At 36.8% G+C, this 16,723-nt stretch overlaps 2 protein-coding genes across 3 annotated transcripts; both read right to left on the bottom strand.

Moving 5' to 3' along the window:
• Window position 1: 1 nt before the first annotated feature.
• Window positions 2–1,834, bottom strand: LOC145218211 (collagen alpha-4(VI) chain-like). Its single transcript, XM_080085608.1, has 3 exons — window positions 1,284–1,834; window positions 944–1,113; window positions 2–324 (listed from the first exon to the last, which is right to left on the bottom strand). The coding sequence occupies exons 1-3, from the start codon at window positions 1,426–1,428 to the stop codon at window positions 118–120; spliced, it is 522 nt and encodes a 173-aa protein (XP_079941734.1). The 5' UTR covers window positions 1,429–1,834; the 3' UTR covers window positions 2–117.
• A 1,607-nt stretch (window positions 1,835–3,441) lies between these two features.
• LOC145220206 (collagen alpha-1(XII) chain-like) lies at window positions 3,442–10,185 on the bottom strand. 2 transcript variants are annotated; one of them, XM_080087482.1, is made up of 9 exons: window positions 7,551–10,185; window positions 7,208–7,293; window positions 6,772–6,870; window positions 6,561–6,696; window positions 6,217–6,405; window positions 6,057–6,159; window positions 5,784–5,938; window positions 5,561–5,730; window positions 3,442–5,018 (listed from the first exon to the last, which is right to left on the bottom strand). In XM_080087482.1, exons 1-9 carry the CDS (start codon window positions 7,609–7,611, stop codon window positions 4,821–4,823), a joined length of 1,197 nt encoding a protein of 398 aa, XP_079943608.1. In that variant the 5' UTR covers window positions 7,612–10,185; the 3' UTR covers window positions 3,442–4,820. The 2 variants fall into 2 exon arrangements, with proteins under 2 accessions (XP_079943608.1, XP_079943609.1); XM_080087483.1 differs by lacking the exons at window positions 7,208–7,293; window positions 7,551–10,185 and adding an exon at window positions 7,146–7,206.
• Window positions 10,186–16,723: the final 6,538 nt, after the last annotated feature.

The raw sequence follows: 16,723 nt of genomic DNA, 5'->3' as shown, positions 1-16,723 counted from the left end.
ATAAAATGGACAAAAACAAGATTTATTCCACCATAAAATCAAACGACTCAAGACTGCAAAAATCGATTTCTAAGCATGTTTAAAACTTTGCGTTACTTTGATGTAGTGAAAGAAAATTTAAACTATTAATTTCGGATCGTGTTCGTGTACCACATGATTACAGGGTGTCGAACAGAAATATTCCAAACTAAACTGCCAACTCTCCTCCCCGAATGTTCCGGTGGCATGATCATAATAGAAAACAAAATCTTCACCAGTCGCAATTTCTAAGAAATGCTTTTTCTGAACACTGCTTGCTGCCTTTCCCATGTAGAAAACGAACACCTGAAATGTTTGTTTCATTTTTGCGTTAAAATCAACACGTTTAGTTGATAGCAAGATTTATCAAGTAACTTTTTACAATAAGTATATTTTGCGTACTAAAGTGCACAAATCCAGCTAAACCAGTGGTCGGCAACCTCCGGTCCGCGGCCCAGTACCGGTCTGCGATGAGTTTGTTTCCGGGCTGTATAATTTTTCAGGCTAAATGATTTTAAACATTTTGCCCATGTATCCCTGGGTTGATAAACTAATTTAGGCGATTTCATTGCTAAATATTTGTAGTTTTTTGAAGGCCGGTCCCTGATAAAATTTCAGTTTCAAAAACGGCCCGCAGTCGAAAGAAGGTTGCCGACCCCTGAGCTAAACATTGCTCCAAATTTGCGCTTAAGCGCGGCTGACTGGACAGTAAGTGTCAATGTTTTTCCTAAGAATTTTTTTTAAAAACTGAATTAACACATTTTTGCTTGTTAGCAACTTATATTTAAAGTAGGTATTCAACACTTGAGTACAAGTAAAATACAACTTTTATGACCACTTAAATGTTTCCAAGTCAAAGTAACAAAAAATGCGAAACAACTTGTGTCAAATTAATCTCTATAAATATATCAACAAGTACACATACCACGTAGCCCCGATTTCGTGCCTCATTAGCTGGACCAACAGCATCATCATCGGAAATGTGTTCGGTGAAAACTACAACCGCTTTTTTAACTTTTTTATCTCTCATTCCTGCCTCGAGTGTCATCATATGTTTAAGTGCGTAATTGATGGCTGCTCCAATGTTTACGGTTTCTACAAAGTATTTTCATGAAACCATTGTAATGATTGCTTTATGCGAAGAAACTGAAAAAGTGTAAATAGTTGAGTAAAAAAAAATTTTTGTTCTTTACTTTCATCTTTGTATTCTTTGTTTAATGCTAAAAACTTTGTGTTTCGTATTCTCACACCGTAGATCAACCTACCGTTTTGTTTTTCAACTGCTCTCTCTCGCATGAGCCTAATAAATTGACTTTTGCTAGCCCCATACTCGTTAAGCTTTACCAAACTTGATTCGATTGGCTTTTCCCAAAAATATACAAAAGAAGCTTTCATCGCATCTTCAGCCATAACTTCCACGCTGCAAAGTTTGCATTTTATTTTTCTAAATACAGTTTAAAAAAATCAATTCACAATGAATTGATCTGCAAATTAAGCATAATAATAATGTGCCTTTGTCAGCACAATAACTTTTCGCTGACGAATTTTCAGTGGTCTCTCAATATTTGAATGTAGGCCTAGGCCTACTGTCATGTCGTTCACCACAGACCCACTCTTCAGTCAAACTACTACTATATCGTGTTACTAACGTCGTTAGTGATAAGGGTCTCGAACAGGATTAAACCGGCACTGTAGAAAAAAGTCTTGGAGGCTAGATCAGGCTAAAATGTAAGAGAATATTGCTGAGTAGCGGTTGAATGCGCCGTAGATTAACCGCTGTTACAATTTTGTTTGACCAGCTTACACAATATGTTGAATCTGATACCGAGCAACTTAAAACAAAACACACTTCTTTAAGTTCTTTAAATGTTGACATTTGTGAACTTGCCTGAAAAAACGGAAACAATTCTTTCACGACCATCAGGAACTGAAACATGAATAAGATCCACAAAATCGTACACCAAATACGGGGGACAATTTCCTGAAATTTGTCATGGGATCTCGTCAAAGCAAATTTACAAATATTGTTTCATCCTTACTTCCACAACATGGCGTTTCATATTTCCATGTGCCATTGTTTCTGCTGACGTTTATTTCATGACCAATTGGATGAACGAAGTAATCCACATCTGAACACTGATACTGGCAAACTGAGCCTGGTTTGTTGTCATTGAAACAAGTGACATCACCGTGGGAGAAAAATGACGGTTGCAATAGACAATCATTTCCTATATGTAATACAAAAAATTGCCAAGAATCCATTGTCTTTGTTCACATTTAGGCCTAATACATTTTTGCTTTTGTCTATTTTTTAGCACTTGTATTTATATTAGGCTTACATTTCCTAAACTAAGTTTAAAGTAAACCAAGACGATCAAAGAAACAAAAGTACCGACTATAATGGTTGTACAATAGACGGGTGACATTTGGAAGCAGCGATATTACACATATCTGTGTTACAACAACAAGTACATAACGAACTGATTTGATCCCAGTTGCATTGTGTTGATCTGCCAGATAATCTCGTGTTCTTAAAAACAAACACAACTTAAATTGCTATTCTTCCCATATTACTTAACACTGTCAAACCTTATCTGCAATTGATTTTCCCGGCAAGCTTTTTTATTTTTGCATTGTTTAAAAATTAGATGCTGATCTTTACTGAAGCGCCGTACAACAGTTTCACAAGAATTCTAAACAGTTGCGTTACAACGTTTCATAACATTACTTAGGAAATTGATGTTGTCAAAAAAGGAAAAAAAATCAGGCAATAAATTCATACTTACTTGGTTTGGCATACACTCTTTAAGTTTTCCGTTTACATTGCAGTCTTCAAAACTCGTCGATCCTCGACACGTCATACATTTTAAAGCTGGAATAAAAGAAAATACCAACGAGTTCAATTTGGTATGCGTACCAACAGTCCCTCATCAAGCGTTTCTGTCATATCGAATAATTAAAAATCAACTTGCGTTTCTTCTAAATAAGGTAAAAGTAGGTTTGTAATAAAATGAGTTAGTTCGACGCCTACAAACACCGAACATTATTTTATTGACAGGTAAGATAATTTATGCAATTTAATATAGCCAACTGCTATTTCAAAATGAGGTAAAACATTGCTTTTTTGCATTGATTAAAGCCACTGGTGGAGATGTGTAATTCAAACTAAAAAAAGTCGCTAAACAGTGTATTTAAACTGCAGACAGTGCACACTGTTTCGACCTATAAGGTCTCGTCAGTGCAGCTGGTGACGAGAGATCGGCCGTATTGGCTAATGTAGCCATCCAACGAGGTTGTACCCTGTTGCTCACCACAAACTGGAGTGCCGTTATGGATGGCTACATTAGCCAATACGGCCGATCTCTCGTCACCAGCTGCGCTGATGAGACCTTATAGGTCGAAACAGTGTGCACTGTCTGCAGCTTATCATTTATTGGCTGTATGCTACTACAGTGTATTTAAAGTTATCAAAGTCGTGCTGCGAAATAAGCCAATTACGGAAGTACATTACTTACCTCCGGTTTTGGTGAAAACCGAAAGAAATACCAACACAATGAAAAAGCTAAACATCTCAACAAATTTGCCCGGACCAAGACTGCAGAATTTTTTTAAAACAGGATTTTTGACGTAGAATGCAATTCAATTTTTTTCTGTCTAAAGCCTCAGGGTATGACATTAATACTGCAGTGGTCTGATTATTGTATGTGGGTCGCAGTCGCCGATTAGATTTACCACAAAGTGCGTATTAGCTTCACTACATAGATATCGTAAACTATATCTGTTTCTGCAGCATTTAATCTAAAAAAATGCCTACAACGCAATGTGTTTGCACAAAAACGTTTCAACTAAACCAGAAACTTGAGCAAACTTGAGTCGTTTCAGCTCACAAAATTTACTTCGTAGCATTGTGATATTTGACATCCTGTAAAAAACGAAAAAAAGAAAAAAACAGCGAATTTTTTTGAACCAGTCAAACTTCGTTATTGATTGTAGTGCTTATTTTGAAAAGTTTACTCTGCTTAGCAATTAACAAACTGAAACAAAAAGATATGTAGGATATGGGTAACAAACACTTGTTTCATACACGAAATGAAAGTAAATCTGAATCAACTGATGTATTTACATACAAACAAAGGCGTTTTCAGTAAGTGACGTAATCATCTTTTAAAACCAACTAAAGCATTTTACGGCTTCGGTAAAATGATAATATTAATCTAGCCAACATCAAATCCGACATTTGATTAAGACACGTTTCTTTACAGGTAGAGGAAATTTAATCACAAAGTAGTAATTTCCTTTAGACAGACACTTGGCGGATGTCAAAGAGCCACAAAGATCCTTACGTATACGTTATGTAAACTAATTAACATGGAGCGAAAATACTGTACAACGTAAAAAACAATTACTCACAAACCAAAATCGGACAATTTGGCCTAGCATATCAATGAAAGAGTCTGCCAAGCCGCTCACGATTTGAGCCCTCTGACAGCATTGGTACTTTTAAATAACCGCGGAAAGGCATTAGAGGGGAATCTCGTTGCCTCCAATTTTTCAAACATATCGGCCAATTTCCCGGATACTTAGATATCATGCTTACTAAAATTTCGAAACCAGGCATGCTAAAATTTCGAAACCAGGCGTGTCAAAGTAAAAAGCCGTTTTTGCAAATACCAAAAACAATTAGCGGTGGCGCTAAAAGCCATTGCAAATTAAAACTGTGCTGAGGGAAGCTTGATCTCTTTTGATCACAAACTATTTAAAAATAAAAGAACACATGGATATAAAGTAATGCAAGTAGAAAGTTAAGTAGAATCGTGTTCATGTACCACATGATCACATGGTTGTGTACAGAAGTTATCTTTCAAAAACTGCCCACTTTCGACCCCAAAATTTCCTGCCGCCTCGTCGTAAAAGAAAACATAATCTTCACCATTTGCAATCTGATTGAATTGCTCGCGATCGGCGTTACTCACTGCTTTTCCCATGTAATAGAGAAACACCTAAAAAATACAAAAACATGATAACCTTTTTTTGTTTTTTAATGCGTAGATAAGTATTATTTGAGCAAGCAAATAAAAATGCCAAAAAGCTTTAAAATGTAAGCTGTTAGCCATGCAAAGCGCTTGAGTTGTTTGAAAAGCTTTTCCTTCGGGATTGGTATTTAGAAAAGTCATTGGTCTCCCTTTTTAGGCGTCTGTTCGAGGCTTATGGCATGCAATTATTCAACGTTTAAACAAAGTGTAAACAGGCTACGGTGCCCGCTATCCGTATATTTGTTTTTGTGCAGCACTTAAAAGGCCTAAACCGGCGTCCCGAAAAAAAAACTAGTGCATTGAAATGAGACCTAAACTGTAAAATCATAGTATGCAAGGCCTATGATATATCGATAAGTATGCCGTGTTCGCTGGTCTACATCGACTCTTCAGGGCTGATCCCAGTATGAATATGTTTATCTAAACTGGAAAAAATTTTTTGACAAAGGTTCCTGCTCTTGGCGGATAATGCATAAATTGCTTTAAATTGAAACAACTTTGAATTATACCGTGTAACCACGCTTCCGAACTTCATTGGCTGCAGCAATAGCATCATCATCAGCAGCGTGGTCGGTAAAAATTGAAATAGCCTTCTGAACTCTTTCATTTCTCACTCCAGCCTCGGGCGTCATCAGATTGTCAAGTGCGAATTTAATGGCTGCGCCCAAGTTTACTGATCCTAAAAATCGAAATGTAAAATTCAAGTCGTTTTGTGCAATTTCTTAGTCTTACCCTTTGGTTTTTCTACTGCTCTCTCCCGAACGAGCTCAATAAATCGAACTTTGCTTGTTTCATATTCGTTGAATTTTATAACACTTGATTCAATTGGAGTATCTCCAAAAAATACAAGGGAGACTTTAACAGAATCTTCGGCAACTATGTCGACCCTGCAAAATTAGTGATTGTGCATAGGATGAGCAACGATTCCGAGTAAACATACAATAATATTTCACTCCAAAGCAGTGTAAGAATAGTAAAGTAGTCAATCACAGTTCAACAACTCACTCAAAAAAGCCTTTGAAAATCGAAACAATCCTCTCACGCCCACCCGGTATCGAAACGTGAAATACGCATCCAAAATCGTACACCAAATATGGGGGACAATTTCCTGAGATTTTTTATTTATTTAATTCAAAAGTTCTGATCGATTATTTGGAATACTTACTTCCACAACATGGTGTTTCGTGCTCCCATGTTCCATTGTTTCTACAAACGTTTGTTTCTTGACCAAATGGGTAAACAAAGTAATTGACATCTGAACATTTGTACTGACAAACCGAACCAGGTTTATTGCCATTGTAGCAAGTGATTTCACCATGTGGAATGTTTTTAGGTTGTGATGGACAATTGTTACCTAAATAAGTGAAAAGTTTATGTTTACCTTAAATATCCATTAATTGGTTTCTATACGTTTAGTTTCGTTTTGTATCAGGTTTATCTAACTACACTTAATCTTACTTTAATCACGCGGCTGTGCAAATATGTATCGCAGAGTCCACAAATTCTTACCAGGTAATGGTTGAACAATGGCAGAGTGACAAGTAGCGGCAGCGATGTTACATATATCTGTATCACAACAACAAGTACAGAACGAACTGGTTTGATCCGAGTTGCATTGTTTTGACCTGCCAGATAATCTTGTGTTCTGAAATAAGTGCAATATCAAATTATGTATTTAACTTTACATAGAAGTTAATTCCAGGTATTCAAAATATATTACCTGTAACTGATTCATGTTACAAGCACTTTGCTCTTTGCATTGTTTAAAAATTAGCTGACGTTCTTTCTGCATGCGTCGGACAACAGTTTCACAAGAGTTCTAAAAAAAAACATTATTTTAATCACATAGGCATACTGCCATTTTATAGCAGGTCGCATGATAGAAGGCTAGAACTGAACAATCAATTAATCAATTGTTTATTGTTACCCTTGTTAACAAGTTTTAAGTTGAAAATAAACATAATGGTAGGGAGACATCGTTTTGTAGACAAGACGCTCCCCTTAAAAGCTTTAATTAGCATTGATAAAAGGTTTAACATAGTAAGTTACACAAATCCTGTAAAAATTTGGTTTAAAAAAAGAACGTTGACGTACATGGAACTTTCACCGCTTTCATAGGTTTGATTTTTAAAATGTGTAAACAATTTCGTTCCGACCTGGTTTGGCATGCATTCCCTGATTTGTCCGTTCACATCGCACTCTTCAAAACTTGTAGATCCCTGACATGTCATGCATTTTAAAGCTGCATTCAAAAAATCGTTAAAATGTACAGTCTATAAAAAACACAAGAAACGCTATTTTGGATGTTCGAGCCTTTTTGTTAGGCGTTAGGAATAGGTTGGTTCTTGTCACATCAGTACACTTTACAAACTAACGGCGAGAAACCGAATTGAAAAGTGCACATTCCAACCAAAGCTTTTCCAAAATACAAATTTTACAATTTTTTTTTACTAAATCTATGATCAATATCTATTTATTGTTATTTCCTGGTTTACGTACCTTCGTGTCCGTTAAAAAGCGAACAAACCAGAACAACAATGAATATTCGTAACATTGTCATGGCTGTAGTTTTCAATTCAGTATAGAAACAGTTTACCACATATGTTTACACGCAACTCAAAAATTCAACTGCACGTGCAGTACTGTATCAAGATGCTTATCTCCCGCAGGGCATATATTGGTTAGGTTGGCAATTCTGCCTTGCATCAGGCGTGGAGATCTGATGTGGTTAAAAGATTTTGCATGATCTGGCGTTGTCACATCAATCTGTGTCAAACGGTTCGGCCAACAAGACGCAAACAAAATGCAGCAGCGTCTAAAGTTAAAGCGAAATAAAAATAAACAGACAACAAGTTCGTTTGAAACAGAAACGAAGCACCCAAGAATTACATTAACTCCTCGTTTTGGTAACCAGTTCTCACCATTGAATAAATAAATAAATAAAAACTCATATTCAAAGTTTGTTGAGTTCAACCATAAAAAAACTATCCAGAAAATATTTACGACTAAAAACAGGAGTATGGCTATATCCACAGCCCAATGGCAAGCCTCAGCACTGACGATAAGATATTAAGAAATTTGGGACTTGAATTGCAAATATATCGACATAGTCAGAGCGATAACCTTCTACGAAGCTGACACGTGAAGAACAGGACGCAGGAAATGGTGCTTGTGATTTGACTTGCGTCGGGCTTGCCACCGAACCCGTATATCTCAGCGGGTAGAACGCAAAATACCTTATCGTCACAATCGGTAATGAACAAAATTGGGTAAATTGTTTTTTGTTGTAAAAAACAAGTTATAATGGTCCGCAACCTGAAGACCGTCTGAACATAGTTGAATACGACAATATTATCGCGTTTTTGTACTGGATGAAAACGAAAATCTTCGTCCATTTGCAAGACGTCGAGCGCAATGCAGCACCAACGTAGAAATAAGTAGTTTTTCCAACCTATAAGGTTTGGAATTTCCTGAGTTGAATAACTTTTGTCACTTATTTTGTGGCAACGACATTCGACAATGTTGATAAAACGCTCGAAAAGACATAACAATGCTTGCACTTTAATTATATTACTTTTTGCCATAAAAGTGTGAAAAGTTTCAGCACTTGGCGTTTGTTTAGAGATACGAGTACTCAGTGCTGACCGAATGAGCCGCCCCAAAGCTGAACCTTGTGTTGGTGTGAGGGAGGTGAAGGCAGGCAATGATTGGATTGTAATAGTTTTTTTTTCTCAGGGAAATCGAACCGAGGACGTTCCCGGGGACGAATCCCGATCAAGTTTTTTTATGCCTGCATATCGGTCAGGCGCTCTGAACCATTTGGCCAAATTGATAGTTTTTGTATTATTATCGCAACCAGCAAGAAACAAGGCGACAAAAGCGTTGGCTATTGGCACAATTTGTTTGCCACAAGAGAGCGCAGTAGCAATATTATTAGCACAATTTGTTTGCCACAAGAGGACGCAGTAGTAATATTAAACAATGGAAATTTGCCGAATGGTATATGGGTCCTGACCTACATTAAAATACTTTGATCGGGATTCGACCCCTTCTAGGTTTACAGTTCTAGGTAAGGTGACACGACTAGTAATTTATTTTACTCTTGCTATCTGTTGACCTCGGACTGTTTTTTTTATTTACAATTGTCGTTTCTTTTCAGTTCGTTTCATTCACGCTTGCTGTTTCTTCCACCGCACAAAAAACACCCGAAAAGTTCAATGCGAGTTCATTTGGAAGGTTTTTGAAATTTCTTTTCGTGTTCGTAGAAAGATGGTCACATTTTGTACATACTTTGCAGAAAATTACACGGAGGTTTTCGAAGTTTTTTACAAGTTCTTGTATATAAAGCTTGTAGCTTAAAACAAAATCGAAGAAATGAAATCGGTTTAAAACAAGAAGCTGGTACACAAAACTTTACACAGACTGTGGGAAGTTCGCTAAACCAAACACAATATGAGTACAGCAGTTGATGTAGTAGAGCTTGAATGCTATGTGCTACACATTGTCGCTTAACGCTACAAAGCATACAGCGGTTGAGGTCACATGATCAAGCATCATTTCCTTAATAATGCATTGTGAAGTCGATTTATGTTGCGTTTCAAACACATATGCCACCGACAACACAAATTCGTTGCCAGTTGGAAGTTTGACCCCCAAAACTTGCACATAAAATTTCATCCGTATAGCAGTTGATCAAATTTTGTCTGAGGCAGCGCACTGGACAATGAACACACCCCGCCAGTTAAAAATCAAGAATGTCGGAACCATTGATCTGGGCTACTGCCTTTCCAAGACTGCTACAGCATACGCATAAAGAAGGACGTCCATGATCAGCGTTGTGAATGAGGTGAAAACGGAGACAGAAAATTACTGTTAAGGCAATGTTTGCAATAGCCATTTTTTTTTTTTTTTTTTCTTTTCTTCACGGGGTTCGAACCCAGGAACCTCCCGGGGACGAATCCCGATCAGGTTTTTTATGTCTATGGGTCAGGCGCGCCAGGCCATTCGGCCAAGTTCCTGCCCTTTGCAATAGCCATTGGTTTACATAGCAATATGCACGCTTTGTGGCGACAAATACGTTTGCCAAACGAAAAATTCGTTTGCAGCAAGGTGGCGCAGTCATCGCCCAGCATGGAATTTTCTATCACACAGCACCAACACAAGGATGACAAAGTCGCGCTTTTTCGGCATTACAAACAGAAACACATGTCTGAGCTGGTTGATCAACCGAACATCGCACAGTGCTTCACGTTCATTTTCGCAGACAACTTGTGCTGCAAAATTTAGACATTGCCGAAACAAAGTGGCTGGAGTTCGTCAACGCCAAAATAAACACCCAGCGCATGATTTTATCATGTGTTGGTTAAATCCGCTTCCATGCGTTCCTGCAGCAGACTTGACAGTCTGATCGTAAACGATTCTTTTTTTCACTTCGGATAGTTTTTGTACTAGTTGTATGCAATACTGGCAGCTTGTTTTACAGTTTTACTGTTTTACAACAATAACAACGTTGTTTTTGCTCATAGGAACTTAGGATTCCTTTAAACATTTGGTGAAATGTATATTGTGTGGGAATACTGTGTACAACGGTTGATTCTGTTTGGTCTTGGGTTTTATTCACTGGATTTTGGATTATATTGGTGTACAGAGCAGTAATCGCCGGAAATTTGCTGCTGTAAGGTTGATTTCATCTGAAACTAGAATTTATTTTCAACTTAATACTTCTCATTTCTAAAGTCATAACAAGTAACCTTCGAACTGATTTCATCCGACAGTGTACATGGGAACGAAGTTCAACGCCATACAAGTTCAACGCCATAAAGGTGTGAGGCGGCCGTTAGGTTGTACAGCATGTCCAGTCGCGATTGTAGACTAAAACCAGTGTGTTCACACTATCCAGTGTGTTTCCAGTCTAGTCTGTAGAGTCTTTTTAACGAAATGCTAAACCTTACATAGCGCAACATACGTGTCATAAAATTTAGCAGGGAACACTAAATCACATTTGCAGGTACACGGCTGGAAACACAAGCTTCCTGACTCCGTAACAAAAGGAATTTGCGACGGCCCAATCCCCAACGCATAAACGCGAACAACTATCCAATTTAGGACACACAAAAATGAGCAACGTTTAAGTGACTTATGGCGTTGGGCAAAGTTTTTAATGTTAAATCCAATGTTTTCGCATGGTAACCGCTACAAACATATGAACGTGACTTGCTTGATCAGAAAGGTTTACTTTCAGCTTTTCACAAAAAAACTTATGAAGTATAACAGTGGCATGTATTTTTGGAAATAAATTCTGTGCAAATATCACATAGAATATTGTGTAGCGTAAGTTTGATTTTTGCCCTGAAACATTTCGAGTGTCGTTAAACCGAAATGCTTGGGTCAAACGGCTATTTCGCATGCTTTCAAGGGTGCTAACAATTCTCTGACGCTCATTTGCAGAATAGAAAAGAAAGTTGAACGTAGTTTTTTGTTTCAGACACAACCCCCTATCACCAACGTAATAAACGAAATTTGGGAAAGTAATTATTAATAAAACCCAATTTAATTTCCAATTTAATCACACCAACTGAGTATATTGTAGTGTTTCGTTATCAAGTAAACCTTGTTTTTGTCGCCACTGTTTATCATGAAAACATATATGTAAAACAGAAGAGCTACGTACCATTCATAACGGAGCAGTTTAATGTGCATATAATTACTAAACGCATCGTATCGTAAACACCTATTATAGGACGTGTATAAAGACAAACGTAAATAGCAATCGCAATACGCACACCTGCTATGCCATGCAACCTGTTAATATTAGTCATAGACCCCAACCATACGGAAACTGCACCTACGATTGTGTGTGCTATGGTGCAGTCGTATTTATGACAGCAACCAGTGCAAAGTATTTTTGATTCAATTCCAAAAATTGAATTAAAAATCTGAAAGTCAATGCTATCAAGTGTGACGAAGATGCAGCTGATGAAATGGCCATGTTTCCTGCTTCTTGTGATGTGCTTATTGGTTGACAAGGGTAAGTAACCGCGTTGCTTTTATTTGTTAAATTTTCATAAACGCATTTTGAACGTTTTTGGATCGAGAAACTGAAAATAATGTTTCTTGTTGTTTAAAACTTGCCCGTAATGTTGTTGCCTAATGCGGTTCTGTCTGGTTAGTTGTTTTTTTCCTAATGTTAAGTTTTTCAGGTACAACAATGTGTATTGACCTGCCTGTTATAAGTGGAACAGACAATTATGTGTATGATGATATACCCGCGGAGTGCAACATATATAAAAGGGCTTTCACGCTCAATAGGGCTCAAACAACAGGCGTAGTTGGCCAATTTCGCAAAGAAGGCCTCCATGAAAAAGACAGCTGCAAGGTAACTATAAACGCAGGGAAAACAAATTTGAACCAAAGTTGACATTTGCAACCAGAAAACAGAATGTATTTTTCTAACTTTTTAATCAAGAGCTTTTCAACCTTGCGGCTTGCGACCACTTTCATTTCGATAAGTTTTATTGTGCGTACTTGTCGCATTCGGTAAAAGCGTTTAAACTCGGGCTGCCTCTTTTGATTTTGAGACAGATTATGATCGAAGTTCGATAACATTACGCCCCCCGAATGAGTTGAGGTCACTTAAAGAAAAAAAAATATGTCTAAAATGCATATGTAACAAAACTAAGGGTCCATATAAGCATGCACAATAACTGTAATCGCAATCGGAAAATAACTGTAATAGCAACGTTATATTACCGCTTTACATTTTGCTGTGAATGCTTTCTATTTAAATAAGACAACCTCATACCGATTTCGATAGAATTACGAAACATTGCACGGTTGTTTGTGTGTTTTCTTTTTGCATGTTTCTCGATGCGCTCACATATAGTTTTGACAGTCAAAGGCGCTTTCGGGTTTTTGTTTACTTAATGTACGTGTGTTTTTAACCAGTAAACGTTATTTTTCTCCCCTATTGTTGGAACAACTGAACCATAACTGCCTTTTAAAGGCCTTCTGGTGTTTCGTTTAACCTGTAACGTAACGTAACAGATCTTGTAACTTAGCAGCACCTCAGGCCCCCTTTTTCCGGGTAACGACATCCACTGGTCTTTAGGCTCCTTAGTGCCTCGTTTGTAGTGTGGTAAACTCCTTATGACTTAACCCTTTATCGAAACTCTTGTGTTCCTTTTTGTTTTGGTCACCTAGCGCCGTCCGGCATGTAACACTCTTTTCGTTAGAGCTACGACGGCGTCGTTTAGTCAGCAGAGTACCTTTGGTCTTTTTTGTGTTAGAGAAACTCCCACTGTAGGTTCCACCTCTGCTTATCTCCATTTTTCCAAGTAATCTGCTTCATTCATCTTTCACTATATGCCCTTTGATAAGTATATCATCGAATTTCAACAGCGGATTTCTACAAATTTAAAGCTTTTATAATCTCTTTGAAAAAGGATTTCCGCTGAAAAAATATCAGAAAATGTAAGATGCGTGCCGATTAATCAACCGACCTCAGTCTATCTACAAGATATCTTTCTTTAAATATCAAACACACATGATTTGACACTTTTACACCGTAAAATGAAGAACATATATCGCTGAACCTACGAAAACGACACGAATAATCTCAAGAGCATTACTACACTAAAACCTTTAATGCGTCTGACTCTCTTTCCGGTACCGGCTGAATTTATAACAAAACACTTTTCTACCATAGCAATCTTTCTTGATTGAGGAGTCACTAGTAAATATACTTTTCTTACTTAAAAACAATATCTCAATATCTTAAACGGCCATGTCCACCTTTTCTTCGACGATGTACAGTTAGACAACATACAACTGTAAGGAAAAATGTATGGCCATGACATACAAACGAAGACAGAAGAACCACTAATTAAACAATGATACACATAATCTCACCCAACATTAATGGCCTCGCACACAAACTGAATGATTTATCTGCATTTTGACCAAAAACTTTTCATGCTCGGGCCTAAATCAACACTTTCGATTTTTACTTTAAACTCAATGTTTCAACACAAATGAGCAAATGCTTCCAAAAATTATATGTGGAAATTTTAATTTTGTAGAAACTCGGTCAGATCCAATCTTTAATAACAATTGCGACGCTAAACAACTGTCTGAAACAAGTAGACGATACGGACTCGTAGACTGTTTCCGGTTTTCCCATTAAATAAAACCAATATATACACGAATCACGCATTCCTCAACCATAAGCGACCGGTTCTACTGTAGCTTGAATACTTTGCATCAACTAAATCAATCCTGAATACAATTGCGCTCATATAAAAACTAATTATTAACTTTGAAGCTGAAAAAGAATACTACCTGTCTGTCTTCGAATGGTTGGAAACTCAGAAAAAAATCTATTTCTTTTGCGATTAACCTAAAACAACTTGAACGACACTTATTAGCGACAACGTAAAAACAATTTGAGGAAATTATGGACCAAAAATGGACCCCCAAAAATCTAGTCACAAACATCAAACTATTAAAACTGCAACAAAAGCCTACCCTATATGGTGCTAAGATCCGAGCTAGAATAAACGACCAGTGCAACGACGAAAAACCTGACAAATCCTTTTTTGGTATAGAGGCCCATCACTGATCGCTATAAACCCTGGATTGCGCTACTGGCCGTCACGGTTGAAGCAAATTGAAGCGTAATGGCGGCTGCAAAAGGAAGCCCCAAAAATGCATTGCGGGCAATGGGGAGAGAGTGGAAAAATGTCGATAAATTTTGTTTTAGGCATTTTTATAGCGATTTTTTCAGATATGATCAGTAGTTTAATAGGACGCATGTCTTCCAGTGTGTAATAACCAATAAATATGCGTAGATTGACTGTGAGGTGTATGTATGTGTACTGGAAATTAAAACGTTTTTAAGTTAGTGTTGAAATAAATCTTTACTGAGTGGTCTTTACTGAACTATTTTGCTCAAAATATTTTAACAGTATTTGACTTTTTTTCTTGATTGAGTGCATTTGATTTGGGTGTTTATTACCTATTATAAAATTGGTGTTATTATAAACTTTAAAAATTCTCATGAAGTTGTTTCTAAACATTTCAGACACAATAGGGTTTATGTTTCTCCAATAAGCAACATTAAGGTAAAGTCCACTGGAAGTGTTTTAGTTTCTTCCCACACCCTCAAGCTTCACGACACTGCAAGATTACAATACAGCCTTTTTCTACAACAAATACACTATGAAGGAATTGGAATTACATTAAATATTTTTTGAGTGTATACTCTTTTACTAGGACTAAGTATGTCTTGTAATCATCTCTAAAACATAGCCTGTGACATGATATGCTGCACATTTTAAACTTAATTAACAACTTTGAGGGGTTTTTTATCTGGTGAATGCACTATCTGTTATAATGGGATCACCAATAATAGTGATGCATCTGACAATAAATGCAGGATATCTGTATGAACTTGGCTATATAGTGCATTTGTAATCGTTGCCTTCATTCCTGTTCTGCAAGAAAGAATTTAAGTGTTGGAGTGTTGTGTAGGCATGTTTTTTTGCAGGAAATGGCATATTGAATGGAAATGAAATGGAAATAAAACAATATGTCATGATTCTGACCAGAATAGTACATAAATAGGCATTTGGGTGTGAGGTCTTAAATGCATTTATGTACATGTATCTCTTTGAGATTTCGGAGTTTAGTTAAGTTTGAGAATTCAAAACATTTTAACAAAAAATTCTTCTACACATGTTGGTTGCAAACTGAAAAGGTTACATTAAATAAGCTAAAAAAATGAGCATACTAGGTTTACAGTTTGTAGCATACAAGTAAAAATGTTAAACCTACTGCAACAAACTTTTAAAAAACTTTCACATTTTAGTTCCAAGACTTTGGTGACAATAAAAAACAGCAGTTTGGATCAGCACAAGATGATGTTAAATGAAGTATCACATCATCATGCGTGAAGGAAAGAGCCATTCTTGTTGGATTTATGTCTTAAATATAGAGGAACGCATGTAAACTACTCATATTGAACCAAAAAAACATTTATTACAACTCAGTATAGATTTATTTCAACACTAACTTAAAAACGTTTTAATTCCCAGTACACATACTTACACCTCACAGTCAATCTGCGCATATTTATAGGTTATTAGACACTGGAATACATGCGTCCTATTAAACTACTGATCATATCTGAAAAAATCGCCACAAAAATGCCTAAAACAAAATTTATCGACATTTTTCCACTCTCTCCCCATTGCCCGCAATGCATTTTTGGGGCTTCCTTTTCAGCCGCCATTACGCTTCAATTTGCTTCAAAAACCACCCAACCGTTCAACGGAGTAGCGCAATCCAGGGTTTATAGAGATCAGTGAGGCCCATACACAAGAAAACTGTAGTATACGCTCAATAATCAAAATAAATAATCAACTTGAAAGCGATGCGGATTAAATCTTAGACGACGTCCACCTTTTCTACTCTAACTTAAAGAAAAAACCTAAGATTGCTAACGATACTGACCAAAATTTCTCTCAAATCTCAAATTAAATCATCCCAACCTAACCCAATCGACTCCTAATAACACTTGAAACTTCCATTGACCTAATGAACAAAAACTCTTCCGCTCTGTAGAACTTTATCTACATTTTTATTTAAAAATTAAAAAATTAAAAAAGAACATTTTA

The sequence above is a fragment of the Phallusia mammillata genome, chromosome 3 (assembly GCF_965637545.1).
Source record: "Phallusia mammillata chromosome 3, kaPhaMamm4.hap1.1, whole genome shotgun sequence".
Lineage (NCBI taxonomy): Eukaryota > Metazoa > Chordata > Ascidiacea > Phlebobranchia > Ascidiidae > Phallusia > Phallusia mammillata.
Note: the sequence above shows the minus strand (reverse complement) of the source record. Positions and strands in the feature narration are given on the sequence as shown.

Bases quoted from the DNA above. Each gene is read 5' to 3' on its own strand.
- LOC145218211 (XM_080085608.1), bottom strand. From the start codon at position 1,428: ATGGCTGAAGATGCGATGAAAGCTTCTTTTGTATATTTTTGGGAAAAG. The intron at 1,114-1,283 runs GTAGGTTGATCT...AATACTTTGTAG, and splicing joins AGCAGTTGAAAAACAAAACG to AAACCGTAAACATTGGAGCA. The intron at 325-943 runs GTATGTGTACTT...CAAACATTTCAG, and splicing joins CACGAAATCGGGGCTACGTG to GTGTTCGTTTTCTACATGGG.
- LOC145220206 (XM_080087482.1), bottom strand. From the start codon at position 7,611: ATGACAATGTTACGAATATTCATTGTTGTTCTGGTTTGTTCGCTTTTT. The intron at 6,160-6,216 runs GTAAGTATTCCA...AAAAAATCTCAG, and splicing joins CGAAACACCATGTTGTGGAA to GAAATTGTCCCCCATATTTG. The intron at 5,939-6,056 runs GTGAGTTGTTGA...CTAATTTTGCAG, and splicing joins ATTTTCAAAGGCTTTTTTGA to GGTCGACATAGTTGCCGAAG.